This window comes from Prionailurus bengalensis, chromosome B4, assembly GCF_016509475.1.
Source record: "Prionailurus bengalensis isolate Pbe53 chromosome B4, Fcat_Pben_1.1_paternal_pri, whole genome shotgun sequence".
NCBI lineage: Eukaryota > Metazoa > Chordata > Mammalia > Carnivora > Felidae > Prionailurus > Prionailurus bengalensis.
The window spans coordinates 18,289,918-18,316,090 of NC_057358.1; the positions used below are offsets into that span (position 1 = coordinate 18,289,918).

Sequence of the window (26,173 nt, forward strand, 5' to 3'; positions counted from 1 at the left end):
ATCCCCTGCACTCTAAAGCAGCGTTTCTAACTTACTTCCCGTTGAAACACACAGAAGCAAGTGCTCATGTGTTTATCATACTCCTCATGCGATACAGACAAGAGAGCAGTGACTTATGTAATTTATAATGCTCGCTATAAAGGCACACCTATTCCCCACTAGAGGAAGCATACTTGGTGGGGTACAGCGAGTGAGTGTAACTTTATTGTTGGTACAGGTTTGAATCAGTTCTAACATCCAGAGAGAAAATCCATTGCAAGCTACAACTTGAGGTAGACTTTATTATTGATCCCAGCACACTTTAGACTTGTAATTCATTTGAGAACCATTCCCCTACAGCTAATATGAGAGAGTATATTAGTGTGTCTATGTGTGCGTGTGTGCATGCATGTACACTAAATTTTCACAGCAGCCTTTTTCCCCTTCCTGCCCCAGCATCAGGCCTGGTCAATATCTCTAATCAGATACAGCCTCAGGAATGTTGGCTTAACAACAACAAGAAGAAACAACGTTAAATTCAACAGTGAATTGTATTGTCAAAATGAGTCCACATTTTCTTGGAGTGTCTCTTCCTGCTTTTCTCTCTCTCCCTCCTTCACGGTCTCCAATTTGTGAGCAACCACCCTCTATCTCTCTTACTTTCTTTCATTTTTTTCCCTATTCTAACAATGCTCCTTGGGGCATATTAAAATGACACTCTGGGCACTGAATGGGCTGTTTCAGCTTGATTTCCTGGTTTCAGTTTTGCCCTGATCACGTTATGCTGTCGCGCAGAGTAACTCTCTCACATAGTGAACAACTAGCATTTCCAAGGAAGCTTCCTAGGGTTGGGGCTGATCTGGTATTCCTCCCCTCGTGTGTTCACTGGCCTTGCACTTCAGTTCCATTGTTTCTAAACAACCCGACTAAATAGCTCACCGGGTGTGGTAAGTCATGGGCCAGTGTGCTTGACCTATGCACCCTACATTTGTCAAAGTATCGCATATTTTAAATGTTGTATTTTATTTTCAGCGCTTTTATTTATTTTTGAGACAGAGAGAGAGCATGAGTGGAGAAAGGATAGAGAGAGAGGGACAGAGGATACTAAGCAGGCTCCGCACTGACAGCAACCTGCCCATGTGGGGCTCAAACCCACGAACTGTGAGATCTTACCTAAGCTGAGATCAAGAGCGAGACGCTTAACTGACTGGGCCCCTAAATGTTGAATTTTAAAAGGGATTTGGAGAGGGGTGGCTCCGTCAGCCAACTTCAGCACAGGTCACGATCTCCCAGCGTGTGGGTTCTAGCCCTGTATTGGGTTCTGGGCTGGAAGCTCGGAAGCTGGTGCTTACTTCAAATTCTGCCTCCCCCTCTCTCTGCACGTCCTCTGCTCGCACTCTCTCAAAACAAAATAAACATTTAAAAATTTTTTTAAATAAATAAATAAATAAATTAATTAATTAATTAATTAAATTAAAGGGATTAGGAGAAATCAGAACATAGAAATTTCAGAAGTCAAACATCAAATATGAGTTACCGGCTAAAATACAGATTCTGAGGTATATTGTGGCTGTTTTCTCTTAGATGATGCCTTCTTACTGTGTCCTCACTAGATGCAAGTAGCAAGAGCTATTTTTATATTCATGAGGGTTCTGCCTTCATGAGCCCATCAGTCATGAGCCAATCACCTCCAGAAGACCCCACTTCCAAATATCATCCCATTTCAGCATGAAATTTGGGGGGGCACATTCAGCCTATGGTGTGGCATGTATCCACCCTTAGGGTGTCATACAGAATAATTTCACTGCTCTAAAAATCCCCTGCACTCCTCTTATTTATGTCCTCTTTCCCCTTGTCCCCTGGCAACCAGTGATCATTTTTCTGTCTCCACAGTTTCACCTTTTCCAGAATATCATACAGTTAGAATGTGGCAATATGTAGCCTTTTCAGATTGACTTTGTTTTTTTTCTTTTTCTTTCATTTAGTAATATGTATTTAAGGTGGTATTGAGAATATTCAGTTTATAAAAGAGAACAATTAATATTGTTCAGTTAAAAAATTTTTAATGTTTTATTTATTTTTGAGAGCGAGAGAGAGACTATGAGTGGGGGAGGAACAGAGACAGAGGGAGACACAGAATCTGAAGCAGGCTCCAGGCTGTCAGCACAGAGCCCGACGCAGGGCTCGAACCCACAAACTGTGAGATCATGACCTGAGCTAAAGTCTGACACTTAATCGACGAGCCACCCAGGCACCCCAATATTGTTCATTTTTTACAGAATTATATGAGAATTACATTACCTGTAATGATTAGCTAACTCCATGGGTGACACCCAAGAATAAATACATCGTTATTAAAATTTTAGGAGAACTTTTTTTAACTTCTCAAAGGGATTATAGAGCAGAATGCATTGAATTCAGAAGATTAATACACTACATCTTCCCTGAGTACTTGTTTCATTTGAATACCTGGAGGAAGTTTTTTTTTATATGAAGAAAGCATGGATATATTATGTAGTAGAATACAGAATTTTCATTAGAGAAAACAAGAGACTTAAGAGAAATGCTGAGGTTATGGAGAACTGCTTCTGGCTAAGAGCCTATTTAGACTCCCCTAGGGATGCAAGTTCATGTTCCTCTTGCATCAGAAATACTTCAGTGGAAAATTTGAGATGTGATTCAGGGGAATTCAATTTAAAACAAAATACATTTTGATGGCTGGAGAGTATCTTAGGTCGGGTTCCCAGGGAAGCAGACTCGGGGGCACAGATTCTCATGCACAAGGTTTATTGGAAATTCTGTGAGCAGCACCCCCTGCGAAGTGGAGGAAACTGGACTGGGTAGGGGGACAGATGGACTGAGATGCAGGTGCAGTAGGGGCCTCAGACGATGTCACGGGAGTTCTGGGGCTGCACCATCCCTTTCATAGATGTCCCAAACCGAGGCTTAGGGGCCGGGCCATTTTATCCCCAGAGCACCAGGCAGTGAATGGAGATGATCCTCGGAGGGTGTATAACTTTAGAGGGAAATTCCTGGGGCTGGACTCAGTTGTGAACTGTTGGGAAACTTCCCAGGAGCTGTGGGAATTAACACCTTGATCTTGCTGTTAGAACCTGGGAAGCACAAGACAAGAGTCCATGAAAGTCAATATAAGCCCACCAGCTTCCCTGTAAAGAAGGACCTAGGACAACTGAGTTCTGACTACCTTTTGATATAAATAATTCTAGAATAATGGAATCACTGCCTCCACATAAAAGAGATTATTTTGTATTTATGTATCTAATATAAAGAAAAAAGTAACAGAGAGCGTGCACACACACACACACACACACACACTGTTTTGAACAGGAGAGTAAAAAATCATGAAGGCGGTAAAATTACTTCCTTAATGTTTTTTTTTTCCAGAAAGGGTTAGTACCTTAGCTAAGTATTAGGTGTATAACTAAATCTGATTCTGAATTTTTATCATACACAGAGTTTATCCAAACTTCTCAACCTTCAGTGAGTTCATAAAGATAAGAGTTCAGTGTATAAAATATTTTAGAAAAAAATAAAAGAAAGGATTGTCGCATTTTCTGAAATGTGAGATTAATGGAAAGAAAAAAAATAAACTATCTGACCACAGTTAAATATTATAAGAGCTGTATTATGTAAATATAATTATATATATAGGGGTATAGAAAATATATATAAAGGGATACACACACACACACATACATACACACATACATACATGAAGGTATAAAAATTTAAATCTAATTTACTTTCTCAGTTTGAGTTTAGGATGTTTACATTGAGCCCTACAACTGTATGTGCTGCTGTGACCTGTTAGTCGTTAAATAAGAACATGGTAATAATGTCGCAAAGTCACGCTTTTACCCCAGTTAAATATGCTGGTTTCCATGAAAGGATCTCTGAAATATATGGCTTTCAGTGCAGAGTTTGGGTGTAAATATATTCTAGATACATTACCACTACTGAGTGAGTGAGGAGGAAGAGGAACTTGCAAATTTAAGTTTAAATGAATTCACAGCACCATGTTTATGCATCAAACAGAGCATTCTTATATAATATTAAATAGAGTATATAGCTTACATATATATTCTATATAAGATATAATATATAATCTTGTATGTAATTTAACTAATATATAAATAAAAGTTGTTTTAAAATGTAAAGAATACAAAGCGATTCCTGAACTGATCCCCACTATTACCTAATTTTTCCCTTAATATACTGATGAGCCCATCAACAACTGTCACAGAGGCAATATGAAGTGTAAGAACCATTCCACTAATAATGGTCCAGCATGTTAGTGTAATTATGTATATTCTCTGACCACGGAAAACAGCAGCAAGTCAACATTCTTTGCTCCTGCTTTAAGTTTTGGCTTAGAGTTGATTCAAACCTTTGCTACAGAATACTTTCATGTGTCAAAAATTTACTAAACTAGTATTATGTCTTTGGACACCCAAGATTTATGGGACTCAGTATCCTCCTTTGTAAAATGAGTCAGTTGGATTTGAACCACATTGTCTTCAAGTTTTTAAAAACTTTTGTGCCTCCAACTTGGGAAATTTGGCTTCTGACACCCTGTTCAGGGCTGAGTCACAGAAGTAGATGTCACCTATGGGTTTGTCACACTGCTCTTTGACCTTTGGTCCTGATGACAGCTCAGAGGTCATGTGTTGCCATATCTAAAGCACCAATGAAATCATAATGGATGGCAAGATGAAATCCTGCACTGGCAGGAACCTTGAAGATAAGTGGTTCAAATCCAACTGACTCATTTACTAGATGGCAATCCCTTCACAAAACTCTAAAGTGATGAATTCAGCTTTCCAAAGTGCTTAACTTACTGTGTAAAATATCTTTACTCTCAGGGAAAACCTGACTTAGTGGTCAAATTTAAGATGCACAAACCAAAATTTCTTCTTTAATTTCAGTGTGTCATTTTTCATGACAATGATACCCTTTTTAACAATGTTGTTTCAAAAAGAAAAAAAAAGAATGTTGTTTCTGAGGTTAAGATGAGGCATATTCTCTAATACCTCTGGATGTTTTGTAGAGCTCATGTTATTCCTCACTGGAAATTAAATTACTTAAATTATCAAAGTGTTTCATTTTTACCCAAGAATAAATGTATCCTATGATGTTTCAACACTAAACAGGGTGATGATTCTCCTAATACGAAAATGACTTGCTCTCTCTTTAGGTCCTGTGGCACCACAGCCATCACCTTGTGAAGCCGATCAATTTTCTTGTATCTACACACTCCAGTGTGTCCCTCTCTCAGGGAAATGTAATGGACAGGAAGATTGCATAGATGGCTCTGATGAAATGGATTGTTCTCTCAGCCCCCCTTCTCAGCGTTGTGGTGAAATGGAGTTCCAGTGCTCGAGCGGTGAATGTATCCCATCCCTCCTGCTTTGTGATGGAGTGCCTGACTGTCACTTTAATGAAGATGAATCCAGCTGCTGTGAGTTATTTTCACTAACTCAGTGTGCCAGGGAAGAAATGCAGTTTAGAAATTACAAAGAGAGCTTGACAGGTGAAACAAACTTCTCTATAGTCTTACCATGATCCTAGCATCCATAACATAGTGGTTTGTATTGTATTACTAAACAAAGCATGTAGACCTTGCTTAGCATATCTGGAAACATCTTGTTTGTAGTCACTCTAATCTCTGTTAAACTTCTCTGACTTCCTTTTTTATTTACATCTGGGCCATTCATGTGGGGGAATGCTACTATGTGTTTGTTATCTTTTTTGTGGTTGCTATGACCATCTTGCACCATGCAAAGTTGTTATAGTATTATTAACTTTATTTCCTGTACTTTTCATCCTCGTGGCTTATTTATTTTATAACTGGAAGCTTGTACCTCTTAATCCCCTTGACTTACTTTGCCCAACACCCAAACCCCCACGCCTCTGGCGGCCAGCAGTTTGTTCTCTGTGTTTATGAGTCTGTTTTTGTTTTTACTTGTTTTGTTTTTTGGATTCCACATATGAGTGAAAGCATATGGTATGTGTCATTCTCCGTCTGACTTAATTCACTTAGCATTAATACACTCTATGTGCATCCATATTGTCACAAATGGCAGGATTTCATTCTCTTTTATGGCTGCATAATATTCCATTGTGTATATATACATCTTCTTTATCCATTCATCTATTGATGGGCTTTTGGTTTGTTTCCATATATAATGGAAACATTGAAGCATTGTATATAATGCTTCAGTAAACGTAGGGTGCATGTATTTTTTTGAATTAGTGTTTTTGTTTTCTTTAGGTAAATACCCAGATGTCAAATTACCAGATCATATATATGATAGTTCTATTTTTAATTTTTTGATAAACCTCTGTACTGTTTCTTGGGAATTTTTTTGTGTTGTTGTGTTTTGTTTTATTTTTGTTTTATTGTGGCTGCACCATTTTACATTCTCACTAACAGTACTCAAGCATTCCTTTTTTTCTAAATCCTTAACAACACTTGTCATTTCTTGTCTTTTTTACACTAGACGTTCTGACAGGTGTGAAGTGGTATCTCATTGTAGTTTTGATTTTTATTTCCTCGATGATGAGTAATGATGAGCATCTTTTCATGTGTTTATTAGCCATCTGGATGACTTCTTTGGCAAAAATTTCTATTCAGGTCCTCTGCTCAATTTTAATCAGATTATTCGTGTGTGTGTATGTGTGTGTGTTGAGTTGTATATTTGGATATTAAGCGCTTATCAAGTATATCATTTGCAAATATCTTTTCCCATTAAATAGGTTGCTTTTTAGTTTTGTTGGTAGTATTCTTCTCTGTGCAATAGCTTTTTAGTTTCCTGTAGTCCTAATGAATAATTTTTGCTTTTGTTTCCCTTGCCTGGGGAAACAAATCCAGAAAAATATGCTAAGGCGAATGTCCAAAAGTTTCTGCTTATGTTTTCTTTTAGCTGTATGGTTTCAGGTCTTAAATTTAGGTCCTTCATCCATTTTGAGTTTATTTTTGTGTATGGTGTAAGAAAATGGTCCAGATTTATCCTTTTGCATGTTGCTGTCCCATCTTTCCGTGCCATTTATTTAAGAGAGTGTCTCTTCCCTATTGTGTACTCTTGTCTCCTTTGGCATGGACTAGTTGACTGTATATGCATGGGCTTACTGCTAAACTCTATTCTATTCCATTGATCTGTGTATCTGATTTTGTGCTGGTACCCTACTGTTTTGATTATTATAGCTTTGTACTATAGTTTTAAATTTGGCATTGTGATACCTCCAGCTTTGTTCTTCATTCTCAAGATTGCTTTGGCAATTTGGAGTCTGTTGTGGTTCCATACAAATTTTAGCATTATTTGTTCTAGTCTTGTGAAAAATCCTATTGGTATTTCGGTAGGGATTGCATTGAATTTGTAGATTGCTTTAAGTATTTTGGACCTTTTAGCAATATTAATTCTTTCATTCCATGAACATGATATATCTTTCCATTTATTTGCATTGTCTTCAGTTTCTTTCATCAATATCTTATAGTTTTTAGAGTACAGATCTTTCACCTCCTTGGTTAAATTTACTTTTAGATATACTTTTTAAGTTGAATTTTATTTTAGAGAGAGAGCATGATCAGGCGTGAGAGGCAAGGGAGCAAGAGAAAGAATCTCAAGCAGACTCTGTGCTCATCACAGAGCGTGATGCGGGGCTCCATCCCATGACCCTGGGATCATGACCTGAGCTGAAATCAAGAGGTGGACACTTAACCGACTGAGCCACGTAGGTGCCCCTTTAGGTATTTTTTGATGCAGCTGTAAATGGGACTTGATATCTCTTTAACAAATGTTTATGGAAATGGATTGTGGACATGTAGTTATTAATATTTATGAAGATGGCTCAAGTACAGGACTCTAGGCAAATATTCACTTTAATATATATATAATTTATATATATTTATTTCAAACACACACACATATATATATGTATATACATATATACATATGTATGTATATATACATATATATGTGTATATATATATACATATATATGTATGTATATATACATGCATATGTATATATATGTATATACATATACATATACATATATATATATATATATATATATATATATGTGTGTGTGTGTGTGTGTGTGTGTGTTTGTGTGTGTGTGTGTGTATTATATGGGGTATGTAGTTAGGGGTTGGACCTGGACCACTATGTAGGTAGATATCATGTCATTAAGAGTTCATGGAGGGATGGAAGGGCACCTGGGTGGCTCAGTCAGTTAAGTGTCCAACTCTTGGTTTTGGCTCAGGTCATGAGATCATGGTTTATGAGTTCTAGCCCTGTGTTGGGCTCCATGCTTACAGTGCAGGACCTGCTTGGGATTCTTTCTCTCTCTCTCTCCATCTTTCTGCCCCCACCCCCAGTCTCTTAAAATACATAAAGAAACTTAAAAATGTTCATAGAATGGGAGAACCTGGGTGGCTCAGTTGGCTGAGCGTCCAACTCTTGATTTTGGCTCACATCATGTTCTCATGGTTCGTGGGATCACGCCCCATGTCAGGCTCTGCATTGGCAGCATGGAGCCTGCTTGGGATTCTCTCCCTACCTCCCTCTCTGTCCCTCCTCTGTACCCCCTCTCTCACAAAGCAAATAAACATTAAAAAAGAATAATTGTTACCAATTCAAAAAAAAGAGTCCATGGAATAGTAAATCCTAAGGTCATAGGCTTGAATCTCATTCTTGTCACCTATTACCTATGCAAACTTGGAAAAGTTATTAGAATCAGTCATCATTCATGTAATACCTACCTTATAGGGCTGTGAGGATTTGAGAGAATACATGAAATCCTCAGTCCTGCATTCAGTACTTTCTACTTTTATTATAACTATCCTATTTCATGTAGGGAAAGAAGAGTAGTGGTTATGAAGTAATTTCACAAATCATTAAGGCGATCATGAAAGCATAGTGAGTCACAGCACCACTAACATTTAATTATTTGTTTGTTTGGTTTTATATTATACTATATTATATATTTTGTCATAGTTGGCAGTGATAGAACTACATAAACCACATGCTAATGGCCACTTTTTATTTTTAAGTAGTAAAAAGCAGCTTGAATTGTGAGTGTTAAGAGTGGATATTGAAAGAAATATAAGGCTATTTCAGTGTCTTGTTTAGGTTGGACATCAGGAATTAAAACTATCGGAAAAGGAGTACAGACAAATTCAAGAAAGAGGAGATAGCGTTTGGATATTTAAAGGTTTCAGTCTTAAATAAGTGAACTTCTTTTCCTAGTTTAGGCCTAGAGATTGGTTTTCCATGTTCCTGTTATTTCCTGTGACATTCTTTCTGTAATAAAGCCAACCTGTCAAGTTTTATAATATTTTCTTAGAGAAAGGTAAACAAATGGAAGAGAATGAAGAAGAGAAAGCCTGCCAAATTATTTATCCCTATTCCCATCAGGGCTCTAATGTAATTTGGTTGATAGAAATCTTATTAAGTTCAATATAGTCATATGATATTTGACTTCAAATAAGGATGCTATTTAAATAGAAGCTTAGGAAAGTACAGTATCCCTATACTTTCAGACAGTCGTTGCAAAATTGGCATTTGATGAGGTAGGAACATAGGAAGTTCTCTTCCTAAAGGGAAATAAGCCCATGCTAGGAATAGACTGGTATCATGAGAGTATTGCTTCTGTCCATCTCTAAAATATTTGATTAAGTTATGACTCTATAGAAAAAACTGTGTCAAAATCAACTACAGTAAAAAATGCTAGGGCAAATTTACAGAATAAAAGCCTCTAATGATGACAGTTTACCAAACAATTAAAGGTATGTTTTTTGGTTTTTGGTTTTTGTTTTGTTTTGTTTTATTCTGGGCTTACCTATTGATTTAGAAGGGTATGTTTTGTTTTGTTTTTTTAACTCACACTCATTTATTCATTCATAAACTCTCATTTACGTAATTTATGCCACATGTTGTATTGGCCATTAATGATACAGATGGATGTGGTATTAGACCAACTCAGGTTGTAAATACAGTATATATTCCTGAAGGAGACTAGTAAGCGATAGTTGAAAATAAAATGTGATAAGTTCTGTGACAGAGATAAATGCAGGGTTATTGAATACATAGGGTATTTCCTAACCGTGGTGCTAGGGAATCTGTAAATTTTAATAAGAAAAATGTTCACAGAGGCAAATTCGGAAAGATGGTTGTCATTAGGCAAGTGAGGTAGAGATGCTTGATTCCCCTAAAGAATGTTCCAGAAATAGGGGTGCCAGGGTGGCTCAGTTGGTTAAACATCCGACTTCAGCTCAGGTCATGATCTCACAGTTTGTGAGTTCGAGTCTCGCATAGGGCCCTGTGCTGTCAGCACAGAGCCCGCTTTGGATCCTTTGTCCCCCCTCTTTCTCTCTGTCTCAAAAATAAATAAACATGAAAAAAAAGTATTTAAAAAAAAGAATGTTCCAGAAATAGAGAAAAAGTTGTTTGCCTGAAGCGTATTTGGTATAACTAGTGTAGAGTTTATGGTGAGAAATGTAGAAATAAGTCTGGAGAGATGAGCAGGACCACATCTTGAAGGGTCCCTCCTTGCCCATCATGCCCCTGCCAGCTGCGGTTCAGGGGGTACATGAAATACACTGGAGTGAAGGAGGGGGCTGGTTAGGAGGTATCACAACTGAAATATAAAAGAATTGACTGGGTAACACAATGTGTAAAGATTTTGACTAGGCTTTAGAGACACTCAGGTGAAGAGAAGAGTGTGTGATCAAGAGTTTCCAAGTTTCTGATTTGGGCAATAGGACAGCTAATGTGCCATTTCTCCTGAGCTGGGGAAAATGGGAAGAGAAGTACCTCTTAGTGGAAGATTGCGACTTCATTTTTAAACATGTTGTGTTTGTGACATTTGTGGCACATCTGCACAGAAATGTTCAGAATGTATTCAGGATGGATATGTGGAGCTCTGGAGAGAGAGAGGGCAAGGCATAGAAGACACATGGCCTTCAGTATACATACAAGGCTTGAAGCGGTGGGTATGGATGAGATAATATAGAGAGGAAGACATAAGGTGGCGGACAGTTTAGAAAAAGCAAACATTGAAAGACACTGAGATGTGGTCACAGACACAAGCCAGAAAAAAAAGAGAATAACAACCATAAATGAAATTTAGAAAGCCTTAAGTACAGAGAGTATTTACAGGTTGGAATATTTCTGAGAGATCATGTAAGCTTAGGCTTAAAAATATATAAATCGAGAAAAGCAAAACATAATTCCTGGTGAGCTTGGAGAGAGAACTTGCTGTGGATGGAAAGGGCAGAATTCTGATGCCAATCTTTTGTAGAGAAAGTAGGCAAGGAGAGAAATCAACTGTAGACAACCCTTTTGATAAGTTTGCACCTACAGTGTGGTATAGGACAAAGTAAGAGGTTTTTTGGTTGGTTGTTTGGTTTGGAGAGGCCTGCACATGGAATAGGATTCTAAAGTGGTTACAGTTTAAGCAGGGAAATCAATAGCAATTGGTTTTTAAAGGCCTTTTATTCTTGCAAAGATAAATATTCTAGTTATCAGAACGTTTATGCAAACCTGTGATGAGTTCAACATTTAAAAATAATTCATGGGGCACCTGGGTGGCGCAGTCGGTTAAGCGTCCGACTTCAGCCAGGTCACGATCTCGCGGTCCGTGAGTTCGAGCCCCGCGTCAGGCTCTGGGCTGATGGCTCAGAGCCTGGAGCCTGTTTCCGATTCTGTGTCTCCCTCTCTCTCTGCCCCTCCCCCGTTCATGCTCTGTCTCTCTCTGTCCCAAAAATAAATAAAAACGTGGAGAAAAAAAAAATTCATATTCCATAGTCTTTCCTGTGGAAACATGTTTTTTTTTTTTAATAAACTGAAGGGGTACATCTTTACCAAAAATATCTCCTTTCCCTTAAAAAAAAGAAAAAAGAAAGAAGGGAAAAATAAGTATGGTTTAATTATATGGGAACAGAGCACCAAACTAGGAGCACTCCTCTTACCAATATTCCTCCATTTCATCAGCTGTTGTGTCAGTCAATATCCTGACAAGACGTACATGGCACATGGATGTTATAAAATTTGAAAATATTTTCATAAAGAGGTTGTGCATAGGGAACTAGCATGCATAAAGAAGCTGCAACAAATGGTAAAAGCGGGAGCTGTTATCACCCATAGACCAAAGCATGTGGGAGAAGGGAAGATGTGTCTTAACCTGGAATCAGAGAGAGCTGCTTGATAAAAGGTGTGGCTTGCAAAACATAAGAGACTCTTAAAAACTGAGAACACACTGAGGGTTGATGGGGGATGGGAGGAAGGGGAGGGTGGGTGATGGGCATTGAGGAGGGCCCCTGTTGGGATGAGCACTGGATGTTGTATGGAAACCAATTTGACCATAAACTTCATATTAAAAAATAAAATAAAACTAGAACAAATTAAAAAAAAAGGTATGGCTTGATAAAAGGTTGGGGAACAGCTAGCGATCTTCCAGTCTCTTCCCTCCATGTTATCTCTTGCTGGTTCTACACATCAGCCAAACCCAACGAGTAGCTAGTGGGCAAGAAGCATGCTGATGTATCTTTGTAGTTCATCCTTTAGATCCGGAACAGAGAGAGGGGTTGCAGAATGTTTGAGGAGAGGCACATAGAAGCTATCCGTCACTGACGGATATGACTGTGAAAAGGGTAGGGAAGTGGACAGTCTGCCTGCTTTCTAACTTTAACTTACATTCCAGTAGTAGTTGATGTGTCTTATGTAGTTGAGTGCCATTTAGAGGATTTACAATGGGTCACACTCCTCAGATTTATGAATCAACCTTTATCATCAGGATATTTTTATTATTAGCCTTTAAATATACTAGCTGGGATTCCAGCATCCTATGGTACTTCTCAATCAATGATACTGTAAAGATTATGCCTCTGCATTTGACAGCTTCTTACAAAAGCGTTGCTCAGTTTTATTCAGCATGAAAATCGTGGTGATTGTCTCTTTTACAGAGATACTGAAGGATCGGATGATTATGGTGCATTGCATAATACTCATAATAAATTAATACTCTTTCCCCATTAAATTGTTTTTAGAGTTTTACAAAATTTACTCAAACTGATAAGATAGTTCAGTGAGAGTAGTAGTTTGTTTTAGTTTAAGGAGAGAGTAAAAATCCATCCTTCCCTGTACTGGGTACGTATATGCCTTAAAGGACCGATAGCCTTCATTCTCAGGTTTCAAGACCACATCGCTCTGCTCTTAGAAATGTGGGCTGCATACGTGAGTTTTCATCTTAATAGTAAATGGATACACACCCCTAGTCACATGTACTTTACTTTTGCGTATATTTTGTAAACAGCAATTATAATCTATAAAAGGAATTTTGTTTTAGGGAAATTTAACTCCAGTAAACGATTCATGAATTGCTTCTGTTTAATGTATCTCTAACACTTGAGTGAAAGAACTAAAAGCCACAGCATGCTCTGTGTTACCTGGCTTATTTTTGTATGAATGAATGTCAACCTCTATGATGACAGATTGAAATAAGTGTTTTTATAGACATTAACTATGTTTGAATGTGGCGAAAGTAGATATTGTCCAGGGAAACGTTTTGAAATCCTAGTTTCCTATAAATTTTATATATAGATTATTTAGACTATTTTTTGTCCTTGTTGTCTATGCGGTACTAGTGAAGGAGAGAAAGAAAGTAATGATTTAATTTATTTTCTGTTTTCAGTACAATGTCCATTGCTGTGTGGGTTTCAATAAATATTGATTGCATTCATAATTTGCCACCTGCTTTTAGAAGGAAGTTGATAAATATCCATTAGCTTTAATGTTATAGTGTTTTAAATACCATAGAAACTACGATTTTAGTTTTAAATTTCATAATATTTTTTAACTCTTAACTGTAAACTTTCTATAAAAGGGAAAAAGTAAAACTTTTTCTAAATCGAAACAATGTATTTGCTTACGTATTTTTATGTGTTTCAACACTATTTGGGCCAAAGTTGAGGATTTACACCTCATACAGTTTAGGGCTCTTCACTGTACAGCTAACTTGAAAACTAAGCTATCAGTCACCCTGGCAATTGGGTGAAGGAATATGGATGGATTAGTATTCTCAAAAGTAGATGTGTTCAAAATAATGCTTCAACACTAGATCTGTATTATCAGCTTTGTATGCAAATCTCAACCTATTATTTAAAACCTTAAAACTGCCATCTTTTATGAACGCTCAGCCCCTTGCAATGCAAAATAATGGTGATAAAATTGTGTGTATATACACAAACACACATATAAATGCATGAATATATATATATATATATTTATATATATATATATACACATACGTTTTCATTTTTTTTTTACAAATACGTCTTATAAGAGTTAGATTATTCGATATACTAGTTCACTTGGTTTGCAATATCATCTGTCTTGCCAATGTATATCTTAAAATTATTTGACCTCTTGAAAAAGCTTAAAGATCATCTCTTCTGGGATCTTAGCCATTTCTACAATCTGGTTTCAGCCTTGTTTTCTAAGTTTGTCTGTGCTGCCTCCTTACACAAACTTCCCAGTGAAAGGCAAACCGCTTTGCTCACTGTTCCAATGCCAAACCTACTGATGCCCCATTTATAGATTTAATCTCACTCTGCTGAATGAGTTTTTACTGGACGCATGAAAATTTAAAACATTTCAAGGCTCTACTCTTTCAGTCTTTATATACTTCCATGCACTAAAGGAATCTCTTATTTTTATAATGCTTATCTGTACCAATGCTTTACCAATGAAGCCTGGACTTATGGCATTTCTCTTGTTATTATTTTGAACTGTTAACTGCTTTCTATTTTCATTTTGCTTTCGTTGCTGTATATGTCCTGATCACTCTTTCTAAAAAGTGTCCCCTGTACTCTCCAGTTAAAGTGCTAAGCATAGTCTCACATGTAGCGTCAGCTCAATAATAATATTTATTAGTGGGAATTGATGTTCTAGTACCTCAGGAAAGATGACTCAATGAAAAGCATCACTTTAATTTTAATTTTCATTCATTTAAAAAAAATTTTTTTAATGTTTACTTTTTGAGAAAGAGAAACAGAGTGTGAGCGGGGGAGGGGCAGAGAGAGAGGGAGACACAGAATCCGAAGCAGGCTCCAGGCTCTGAGCTATCAGCACAGAGCCCGATGCGGGCCTTGAACTCATAAGCTGTGAGATCATGACCTGAGCCGAAGCCAGACGCTTAACTGACTGAGCCACCCAGGCACCCCATCACTTTAATTTTCAGAGCTGGTGTTTTTAGTCAGAAGAAAGACACACTCTTAAAAGCATCATTTTATGTCCAACTTGAAAATTAAGTTTGGTAGACAATTGTCAAACTGTATCAGTAACCTATGACAACTCAACAATTCCAGCCCATAAATATACTTGAAGAAAGAAAAGAAATCGTGATGATACTGACAAAATCTGCAAGACCTGTCCATGAGGATATTTATTCCCAAGTGTTCTAAACTATCAATTTAGCTTGAGAAGTTTAAACTTAATTGTCTTTGTTTCAATGACTTCCCAGGTAAATCCTTTCTTGAAATTGTAACAGCAGGTTTAGATTAAAATGTTCAAATAAGGTATTATGCATGACACTACTAGATAAGTCGAGAAAAGCACAGCCATTCTTGTTGGACTTGGATTAAGTTTGTTAATATCATTATTATTTAGTACTTTTCAAATCTATCCAGAACTCCTGGTGAGATGGTGCAATGGGTTCATGCTTCAACATTCCCTCTATTCCAAACACAGAGCAATGCTAGATAGAACAGCTGGCACATAAAAAGGCTCAGAGACATGACAGACACCATGGGACAAAACTGGAGTAGAACCAGAGAGCAGAGATCAGGACTGAAACCTAGGCCTGCTGGTTGCCAGGTTCTTGAGCAAACAGGAGACAAGAGACGCCTGATGGCAGCCTGGAGTGAAGGGCTCTGATTCAGCTCTAACTTGTAAAAAAAAAAAAAAGCCTAAACATTATGACTGCTTTAGGAAATTGTAGTCCTAATGAGTCAATGAGAGAGGAAGACAGAAATACAGTTTCAGGACTAAGAGTAGCATCCAGGGGAAGTTGAGTACTTGGCAGGACTAGATTGCTATTGAAGGATCAGCCCTCTTGATCACCATCAGTGAAGTCATCTTTCTGAAGCAACCCAAATGTGAAGAGCGAGACCTGTTCTTGTCTCTTGAAGTCAGGCTGACAAGAGACTCTGGAACTAGCCCAATGAACCATGCTATAAAGGCACATAGTCATCCTACATTGAGCTGCAGTGACCTACGTCATGTACCCAGTGACTATCCATGACGTCCAATCTGGAAATTGATAAACATTCAAACAAGTAATGGTTGCTGTCATTTCAGTTGCACATAACGTCAGGGACAGAAGGGGAGCAATAGAAGCACAGAGAACTCTGCCTTGGAGTAAAAGTTTAGTCTAAGAACAATTCAGACTACATAATGTGCACAGTGTAGTTTATACATACATACCTGTATGATACTGCAGGATGCACAGCTGAGAAACGATTCTATCAAAAAGCTTCTTTTTGAAGAAGCAAAAACAACTATAATATATAACTTAAACAGGGGACTAGAAAGATGAAGGATGATGCAATAAACGGTCTTATTATTTCATTAGAAGAAATTCATTTAAAAAATGGTTATTGTTCTTCTTCTTGCAGCCAATAAGAGCTGTTCTGATGGCGCGTTGAGGTGTCCCTCCTTGAACAGCTGTATCCCAGTGCACGAGCGCTGTGATGGTTTTGCCAGCTGCACGGATTTCCAGCTTGATGAGTCCAGCTGCTCAGGTATTCTATTTCCAGTAAAATATTCTTTACAATATAAGCCAGTAACTTAACCTTGTAGATGATGCAAATATTAAAACCTGAAATTCTAAATAATTGCAAGCATGGGATAACTGAATTCCTAGTATTGGTTGGGGGCAGGAAGGATATTAACATGGCTACACGTATAAATACTTGTATAATATAATGGACTCATGCTTACTCTATATAAACAAGGTCTCCAAGTAAAGAAAAATCACACCCTTAATTTTAATTCAATATAAATTAAAGTTATTGGTATTTGATAGTCCCTTTGATGTGAATTGCTTGATTTCTGAAATAAGGAAGCACAATCTAACAGGTTAATTTTTTTCATTGTAATTTTTCCCACTTCATTAAGAGCCATCCTTTTGTATGATCTATTCATGATTAAAAAGCCAATTTATTAAGCTTTAGACTGACTTTTAAACATTTTTCTCTCATGACTCTGGAATATTTATAAGAGTTGATAATGGATGTTTGTGATTATACTTTTATCAAAACTGCTTTTAAATTCTCTAATTTATTGTAGTCCATTGTTAACATCTCTCCTTAGTAATTGAATTTTTATTTCATGCAGGAGGCATAAAATAATAGATAGGGTCAATATAAATCTCTCACAACTAATGGGTAATATAAATTGGTAATAAAAGATATATTCAACCGTATTTTCTAAACAAATTGGAGATATTTAATATCAAAACTAGGTGAGAATATATTCTTCGTATCTTTCAAGAGAGAAGACTATTATAAGTGACAAAAACATGGTAATTACAATCAAATCACAGTGCAAAAAAAATCTTATTTTTTTTGTACTGCTGAAATGAATACTCACAGAGCACTGAATTTTATGACTACAAAAGGAAATCAAGAAGCAAGCAAATCTGGTCCCATAAAATATGCAAAGATGAATGCTCTTTGCCATTATTTCTGTACCAGGCATGCTTTTCTATCAGATTGATGCCCAAAAGGAAACGCTTTCAGTTTCTTTTCAGAGTAAGAAAGATACTAATGAGTTTCATTCTTTGAAACTATTAAGAAAAAGTACTGATGTCCAGCATCCAAATTTATTTTCATAAAGATGGGATTTTGTTCAGCAGAGTCCTCTAGGAGAACAAATATATCACACCATGTTATGGTTTATTGTCTGATTTTACATATTCCACCTTTAAAAATGTGGCCAGAAAAACAGAAGAGTGACTAGCCTTCCTGAGTGATCGACAACCTGTAGGTAATAACAGAGAACACATTCTGGCTGCCCCATCTATTTTAGTCATTCACCAGTTCACTCACACAGTTCATTTACAAAGTATGGGTCATACTGCCCCAGGTACTGGGTTATAGTAATATGAAGAACTAATGAAACACTTTTCAGAAATAAAATGCACATTATATTTTTTGTTCTCTATTTATATTGTATGTACTTCTTAGTTTGCCAAACTAATATGATGAAGTCAACACTTCTGTGTTTAAGAATGCGTCTAAGCTTAATCCATGCTAAAATGCCCATGACGCCTTCCTCTTTCTTTTCAAACATTATATCCCTTTATGGTCAGCATTTCACAGACTTTATAAGACCAATCCTGACAGCGTCCAATAACATCTCTGGTCACACAGCAGGTGGTGAGCATCTGGTCTCTCCTCACCTGAGGTTTAAGTCATTAACAGTAACATTGACCTCAGACTCTGCGTAGGTGTTTCAGGTTAAGTAGATTTCAACAAGGCCTGTGTGTCCCCAAGTTATGTTATAAAGGCATATTATTTTCAAGTTTTGGTTGCTTATGTAACAGAAAATTATTGAGCAGGATGTGTCTGGCCTCATTTAAATAGGGAGTCACTTTCCAGTCATCTGCAGTAGTAGAGGTTAATGAAAGTTATGTTAAGGTGATACTACAACTATGATAGCTGTCCATTTGAAGGAGAATTAGGAAAAGGCATTAAAAATATAAACTTGTAGGATTGGGTATTATGAATGCAATACAACAACAACAACAACAACAACATAATGATAATAATAATGCCTAAAACCGTTTCAGAAGGTTTTTTAAAATTTTTTTCTATCAAGTTTTTTTTTATTTTAATTCCAGTATAGTCAACATACAGTGTTATATTAGTTTCAGGTGTACAATATAGTGATTCAACAATTCCATATATCACTCAGTGCTCATCATGGTTAAGTGTACTCTTTCATTCCCATCTTGTTTTACCCAACTTGTTTCACCCACCCCCCCCATCTCCCCTCTGATATGCTCTATTTTAAATTTTTTTTTTTCAACATTTATTTATTTTGGGGACAGAGAGAGACAGAGCATGAACGGGGGAGGGGCAGAGAGAGAGGGAGACACAGAATCGGAAACAGGCTCCAGGCTCTGAGCCATCAGCCCAGAGCCTGACACGGGGCTCGAACTCACAGACCGCGAGATCGTGACCTGGCTGAAGTCGGTCGCTTAACCGACTGCGCCACCCAGGCGCCCCTGATATGCTCTATTTTAAATGGGTACCCTCAGTTAAAATTATTTTTTTTTCAACAAGAACATTTTTGTACTTGGAGCATACACCAAACCAAAATAAAAACTTCTCATGTAAAGTACTATGGAGCTATTCCAAATTTCTAAGCCATAGTTAATCTTCCCTGCAGTCCCTGTGCTGGGATTTCAAGAAAAAGAGAACAGTCCCTGCCTACTGGGAATTTGGTTTCCTGCACCAAAACATTTGGTTTTCTGGAAGACTCTTAGATCCGTACAGCTCCTGAAACTATGCAAGTTATTGTGTATGCGTATATTTAATCCATGACAGTGCATAAATACCTTATGATTCAGAGAGGTTTATGATCATAATATCGGGAACAGTAAGGGGTTATAGAAATTCTGAACTGAATAGCATCAGATCATTTGAAATGTTTAGACTAACAGGCTTTGGAGTTAGAGGACTGGAATTCAGTTCACTATTAGCTGTTCCCTTGCTGTTCACTAGAGCAAGTTATATTACTAACCATTTTCCTTTTATGTAAAAAAGGGTATATATGGGATATATCACATAATGCTATGAGGACTGAATGAGGTAATGGCAGTACAAGTCTTAGGACAGTCTTGACACAGAGCAGGTCTTCAGTAAATGGAGTGGTAATGGTGTTCCTGATGATAGAAGGAGAAAAGGAAAAGATGGAGAGAGCAATGGTAATGGAAATTAGGTTTCACGGGCAATTTAAAGAACTTCCAAATAGGGGCGCCTGGGTGGCGCAGTCGGTTAAGCGTCCGACTTCAGCCAGGTCACGATCTCGCGGTCCGTGAGTTCGAGCCCCGCGTCGGGCTCTGGGCTGATGGCTCGGAGCCTGGAGCCTGTTTCCGATTCTGTCTTCCTCTCTCTCTGCCCCTCCCCCATTCATGCTCTATATCTCTCTGTCCCAAAAATAAACGTTGAAAAAAAAAATTTTTTTTTTAAAAATAAAAAAAAAATAAAGAACTTCCAAATATAGAGAACTGGGTGAGAATGATTATTTAATGTGTTATGCATACCATTCAATAGTATAGAAATATTATAAATACATTTCATTTTATCCTCTCAGCAGCCCTGGAAGGCAAGGTGATACAATCCTCACTTTAAATACATAAAACTTTATACTTGAATTACCTAGCCCAAAGTTCCATAACACATTAACTGAGCAAGGTATCAATGAGGGAAAACCAGGATTCATGTGACTATCAGTCTTCTCAGCAATCCACAATACAATAGCTGTCACTTCCTGGGTTCCATATACACTGAAAGAGACACACCCCCCCCCCCCCCCACACACAAAGATTTGTGTCCAATTTATATGTTTTCCTGCTATTCCAGAGTGATACACCAGAGTGGAATTGAACTTGAATTCTTTACAGAATGCTATTTCTATGTAGTCATTTGAATCATATTGGCCTGCAGATACATGGTCATAATAACCAATACAAGAGGGTACAAGGCAGTGAGACACTGATGTGGCTAAAGAGCCACTGATTCTAATATCAACCCCGTAGATCCCTACTTCCCATTTGAAACTCTACTTATCTACTGGAAATATTACATCTCTTCATTGCTAACTACTCATATGTATCTCCTTCCTCCATTTTATCTGTTCTCTACTTTAAATTGTTTTGAGTAAATTAAAGGTGATATTACATTGTACTGTGCCTTTCCATCTTATGGACAAAGAACCTGGGTTTAAGCAGAAACTGGAAAGAACTTCTTGTAGAGGTAATCTACAAATTGTCTGACCTCCAAAACACCAAGCATTATTCCTTGTTCTGGCCAATGCATGTGTTTTTTCCACTGTGTTCTATTATCTGGTGTAAGAGATTATATATGTAGATTTCCACAGAATTATTGTGATGTAAAGCAAGCCTCAGTTTTACTCTCAGCAGTCAAAGTAAATATTAATGACCCCAGGAAAAAAAAATGTGCAGCTGTGTGTATTTTGATGTTCTGCAGTTTCAGACACTCTACTGGTTTTTCTTCAAAAAAAGCAAAGCCCTTATGTGAGGAAGACTAAAATTGTACTTAAGACCAAACATGAGCATAAAATGGTTTATCTAAAAAGTTTGTAGATATTTATGCTTTATCATACTCGTGGGCTATTTTTAGTCAAACCAGCTAATTTCTTGTTTATGAAGGAAATTTCACATCTGTTCTGTTCAGTAGAGCATGCCCCGGAAGCCTGAGGGATGTAGCTGGATTCCCATATTTAATACCACACTCTCCTATTAGTTAAATAGGGAAGAGTAAGGGAAGGCAAGATGAGATACACAGTTGACTCTTGAGCAACACAGGGTTGAACTCTGTGGGTCTACTTGTGCGTAGATTTTTCACAGTCCTGTAAATGTAATTTCTCTTCCTTATGGTTTTCCTGATAACATTTTATCTAGCTTACTTTATTGCAGTAATGCAGTATATGATACATATAACATACTAAATATGTGTTCCCTACCTATCTGTTAAGGCTTCCAGTTAACAGTAGGCTATTAGTAGTTAAGTTTGGGGGGGAATAAGTAGTTATATATGGATTTTAAAATTTTTAATTGTTATTTATTTTTGAGAGAGAGAAAGGGAGAGAGACAGAGTGAGAGCAGGGGAGAGGCAGAGAGAGAAAGACAGAGCAACTGAAGCAGGCTACAGGCCCTGGGCTGTCATCACCGAGCCTGACACGGGGCTATAACTCATGAACCGCGAGATCATGACCTGAGCAGAAGTCGGACGCTTAACTGACTGAGCCACCCAGGAGCCCCAGCTATATGTAGATTTTTAACTGTGTGAGGGTCAATGCTCCAAACCCCCACATTGTTCAGGGGCCAACTGTGTACCCCTGGAAAAGCAAATCACTGGAAACTTTTAAAAACAAAAAGGACACCAGACATATGGTATATTGTGAATCTGTTCCCACACTGCAACCTCTCTGCTTCCTGCTTTTTCCTCTTTCCTCCTGCCCCATCCATCCCCTTCTAATGTTCAATGACTGGCTCCACAATCTGACTCTCTATAGTTGACCTTCAGAGTTTTCCTCCAATGGATTATTTTCCTGTATAAAATTTCTGTTTCTTCTTATTACTTTTCTACTACTGTTCATAATCATCAGCCTTTCTCTGCCCAAATAAATGGTTTCTCTCTCTGCTAAGGTTTGCATGCTCCTGTAAAGACAAACACTGTATCTTTGTAATGCCATGACACCTAAAAACATGATACCAAGTGATTTGGGGAGAGGAGGGGGCAAGCCTGAAAGGCAGAGGAAGAAATCTGAGGCCTCAAATCCATGCCCTAGGCTGTGTTTTACCTGGAATTCATACCTGCAAATCATATTGTCCAAGGAATTCTTCCACTTTGATGTCCCCTTAGGCACTTCAAACACAAGTGTCTTTCCCTTTAAATTCTCCATTCCCCTAAAAAAAACCAATTCTCCATTCCCCACAAATCCCCCAATTCTGTGGCCCAGCCAGAAACTTGAACATCATTCTTGACTCCTCCAAATGATCACCAGGATGTTTCGATCTCAGCATTTCAATATCTCACCAATCCCCACAATTCTCAACTTCCCACCCCACCCCTTTCATTCAGGCAGCTATAATTTTTTATAGGACTATTACAAAAACTCTTAACTGGGCTCCCAAATTTTAGTTTTAGCCCTTCTGTTAACTTTATATACTGGATCCAGAATTGTCTTTTTGAAGCGTGAAACATCCACTTCCTGTCTTAAAATTATGGCCTGCTAGGTTAAAGTTTAAACTCCTCACTGAGCCTATATGACCTGGCCCCTGTGTGTCTGTGACCTTCTCTCATACTTGCTTCACATTATCAGTCCAATCAGGCTGAACTTCCTTCAGTTCCTCAAACACACCACACTCTTTTCTTGGGCCTCTGAGTCATTATGCTTATCTTTACACGCACGCACACACACACACACACACACACACACACACAGACCACCTACCTTCCCCAAATGAATGCCTGATTCTCTTCTGGAAAGCTTTTCTTTGCTCCCCAAATTTGATTTAGGTGCTCTCCTTGGTATTTTCATAAACTTACTATATCCATCCCAAATTATACTACCTTTACTACTGTATTTTAATGCCCTAGTCACTTTTTTGCATTTTCCATGAAGCTGGAAGGCCAATGAGAGCAAAGACCACACTTGTATCTTTTTTAGGTCGACATTTCCTAAAAACTATGAGCTGGCTGTTTCCAAACATTCTCAACAACTCTATGAGATGGGTACTCTTTTTAACCCTGTTTGACAGAGAAGAACCAGAGGCATAGAGAAATTAACAATCTTAGCTGATATTACACAGCAAGTGAATTAAGTCGAGATTCTTACTCAGACAGTCTGTCTCTGGTGCCTGCAGCTTTAGCAACTATGTAAACTTCCTAGATTATTTAATGGTACGTATCCAGTGCCTAGCCTAGTACCAGACATTAATAGGTGTTCAGAATCGGTGTGTTGGATTACAAATTAAAGGAAGTGGAGGCTTCCATCAAGTATTAGAGTTAGGATAGCCCAGCTAGGGAAAAATGGTATCCTGCAAGAAAGAAGGTGTCAAAAAAGCCAAGGAGAGCGATTTGGGGGTCAAGTGAGTAGAGAAAATGATAGGTCTTTGTGGATCAGAATGGTTTGGTGAAGTTACAAAGAGACTGTAAAGAACCCTAAAGACCTAAAGGCACTAATCACTTCCAGAGTCATGACTATGGGACAATATCTACCTTCTTTTTAGTCTATAAGCAAACTACCTTTGAAAATAAATGTTCGTGCTAACCTAGAAGTAGGGAATGATACAAGCAGCAAAGAGCAGGGCTGGGGCAGTGCCCACCATGATGGTGGCTACTGTGTGGAACGAAAGACAATCAATGTTCCATTAAAGAACAAATTTCAGTATAATTACAAGTGTGTCATGCAGACATGTTCTAAATAAGTAGATTTTATTTAATCCAGGGGAGAAGAGAAAAGTCTTCTCTTGTGGTCAATCACTCAGGCATGTGAAGAGAATGAACACATCAAGGGCAGCAAGGGCCACTGAACAAATTTGTGGGGTACAGGGAAGTAGTCTGGGAGAATTCTTGTGCTTGTAGCAAATGGGAAGAAATACTCTCAATGACTAGATTTAGTGCAATAATTAACAGTAATATGTCCTCCTCCTTCCTAATAATATTTATAATTAACTGTTGTTTTCATGACGCTTCCTTTTAGAATGCCCATTGGGTTACTGCAGAAATGGTGGGAATTGTGTAGTGGAGAAGAATGGCCCTATGTGTCGGTAAGGAACATCATCTACTTTTTCTCCTACCAGTTATTGCCATTGGCTTCCTTATTTTTTCTTGAAGCTGATACAATACATCATAATGAACATGAAGTTATTAAGGTAAACATAGTGGATAATGGCATTTTATGCATTTGTCCGTCTGAACAAGAGAAGGGAAGATATGAGTATATTTTAGAAAAAAAATTCAATTACTTAACATGATTTTATATCTTAACATTTTGTATAGGACATAGTTTTAATAGTAGCCATTACTTCTTGTTTTTAATATTTATACGAGGCTATATTTTTATATGGGTGTCATCCTATTTCAGATGAACTTAGTGTCTGTGTTTCCTGACTCCCCTTTCATTTTACATTTCATATTTCTCTTTTCTAACAACAAAGGATAAAATTAATTCATAAATAAGATCTTTTTCTAGTTTATGCAATGGATGTTTTTGAGCAGCTAAAGTTAAGGTACAGATAAGGAATATATTTGCATACTTAAGGCAAAAATAAACAAAAACAGTCCTTGTGATTTCTTTGGGGAATTATTTATATTGCATATCAAAGATTGCTTGATTTTTCCCTCACCCTTTAGGGAATTGTGCAAAACAGTTTCATAAATTCCAAAGGAAATCATGCATAGTCCATTATATTTGTGTTTATGACTTTTTAATCCAGCAGACCAATGGATATATTGCTCTGCTTATTAGACAACTGATTGTAGGTTGATACTCAAGTCATAACAAAACACATTGCAGTATCTGGAAAAGACTGATTAATAGTTGTTTAAATACTTACATCTGTCTGAATCAACACTCATATTTTAGGAAAAGTTGTTTATCCCTTTAAAAAGCAAAAATCCCTACCAATTAACAACAAAAATTTTTTATGAGGAGGTAAGTTCAGACACTGTCTTAACATTGTTCAAACTGAATTATTAGTGGGTTTCTGTAAGTGTTTTGTCTATTTCATTATGTAATTTGTTTTACATCTCCACAAAATTATACTTTCTCCTGTATCAGTTTCCATGGAAATTAACTTGTCACAAGCTGTATGTTGATGGAAGGACAGGATACATAGTACTAATTTCTAAATGTCTTCTGAAAGAAAGTGAGAATGATGCCATAAGTAATGTTTATTGAATGTCAGCTGAGTGGATAATGTTATTTAGTGTCAACTGTTTACAGTAAGGAAGTTTGCATTTTGGTCCCTTCTAGCCCAGATAGACAATAAAGTTCTCGACTGTAGCTAGTCTCAGCTGAGCAAGCAGAGTTTTGCATTCTTGGCAACATCCTCTTGTACTTAAATAAACTTTAAAACTTGAAATCCAGATGGTGACATCTGAAATGTGTTTCTCTCACATGAGAAAACTCTAACGTGGGGGAGAAGATTCAATGGGAGGATTAAGAGGCAAAGGGACTAGAGGCAGGAAATCGATGCAGCAAAATGTAGAAAGAAATCCACCAGTCAAATATTTTAAAATCGTATTTTTGATAGTAAATAATACTTTTCAAATAGTGAAATAACTAATGACCATCACACAAACAAATGTGTGGAATTAGTGTTCTTTACAACATAGGTGTGAGAAATGACT

At 37.4% G+C, this 26,173-nt stretch overlaps 1 protein-coding gene across 1 annotated transcript in view; it reads left to right on the forward strand.

Annotated features, from left to right (window-relative positions):
• MALRD1 (MAM and LDL receptor class A domain containing 1) overlaps nucleotides 1-26,173 on the forward strand; it is a 792,972-nt gene that overhangs the window by 635,011 nt on the left and 131,788 nt on the right. The window contains exons 35-37 of the mRNA XM_043564232.1: nucleotides 5,195-5,458; nucleotides 16,679-16,804; nucleotides 24,522-24,588. Coding sequence (XP_043420167.1) covers nucleotides 5,195-5,458; nucleotides 16,679-16,804; nucleotides 24,522-24,588 — 457 coding nt within the window. The remainder of the gene's footprint in view (nucleotides 1-5,194; nucleotides 5,459-16,678; nucleotides 16,805-24,521; nucleotides 24,589-26,173) is intronic.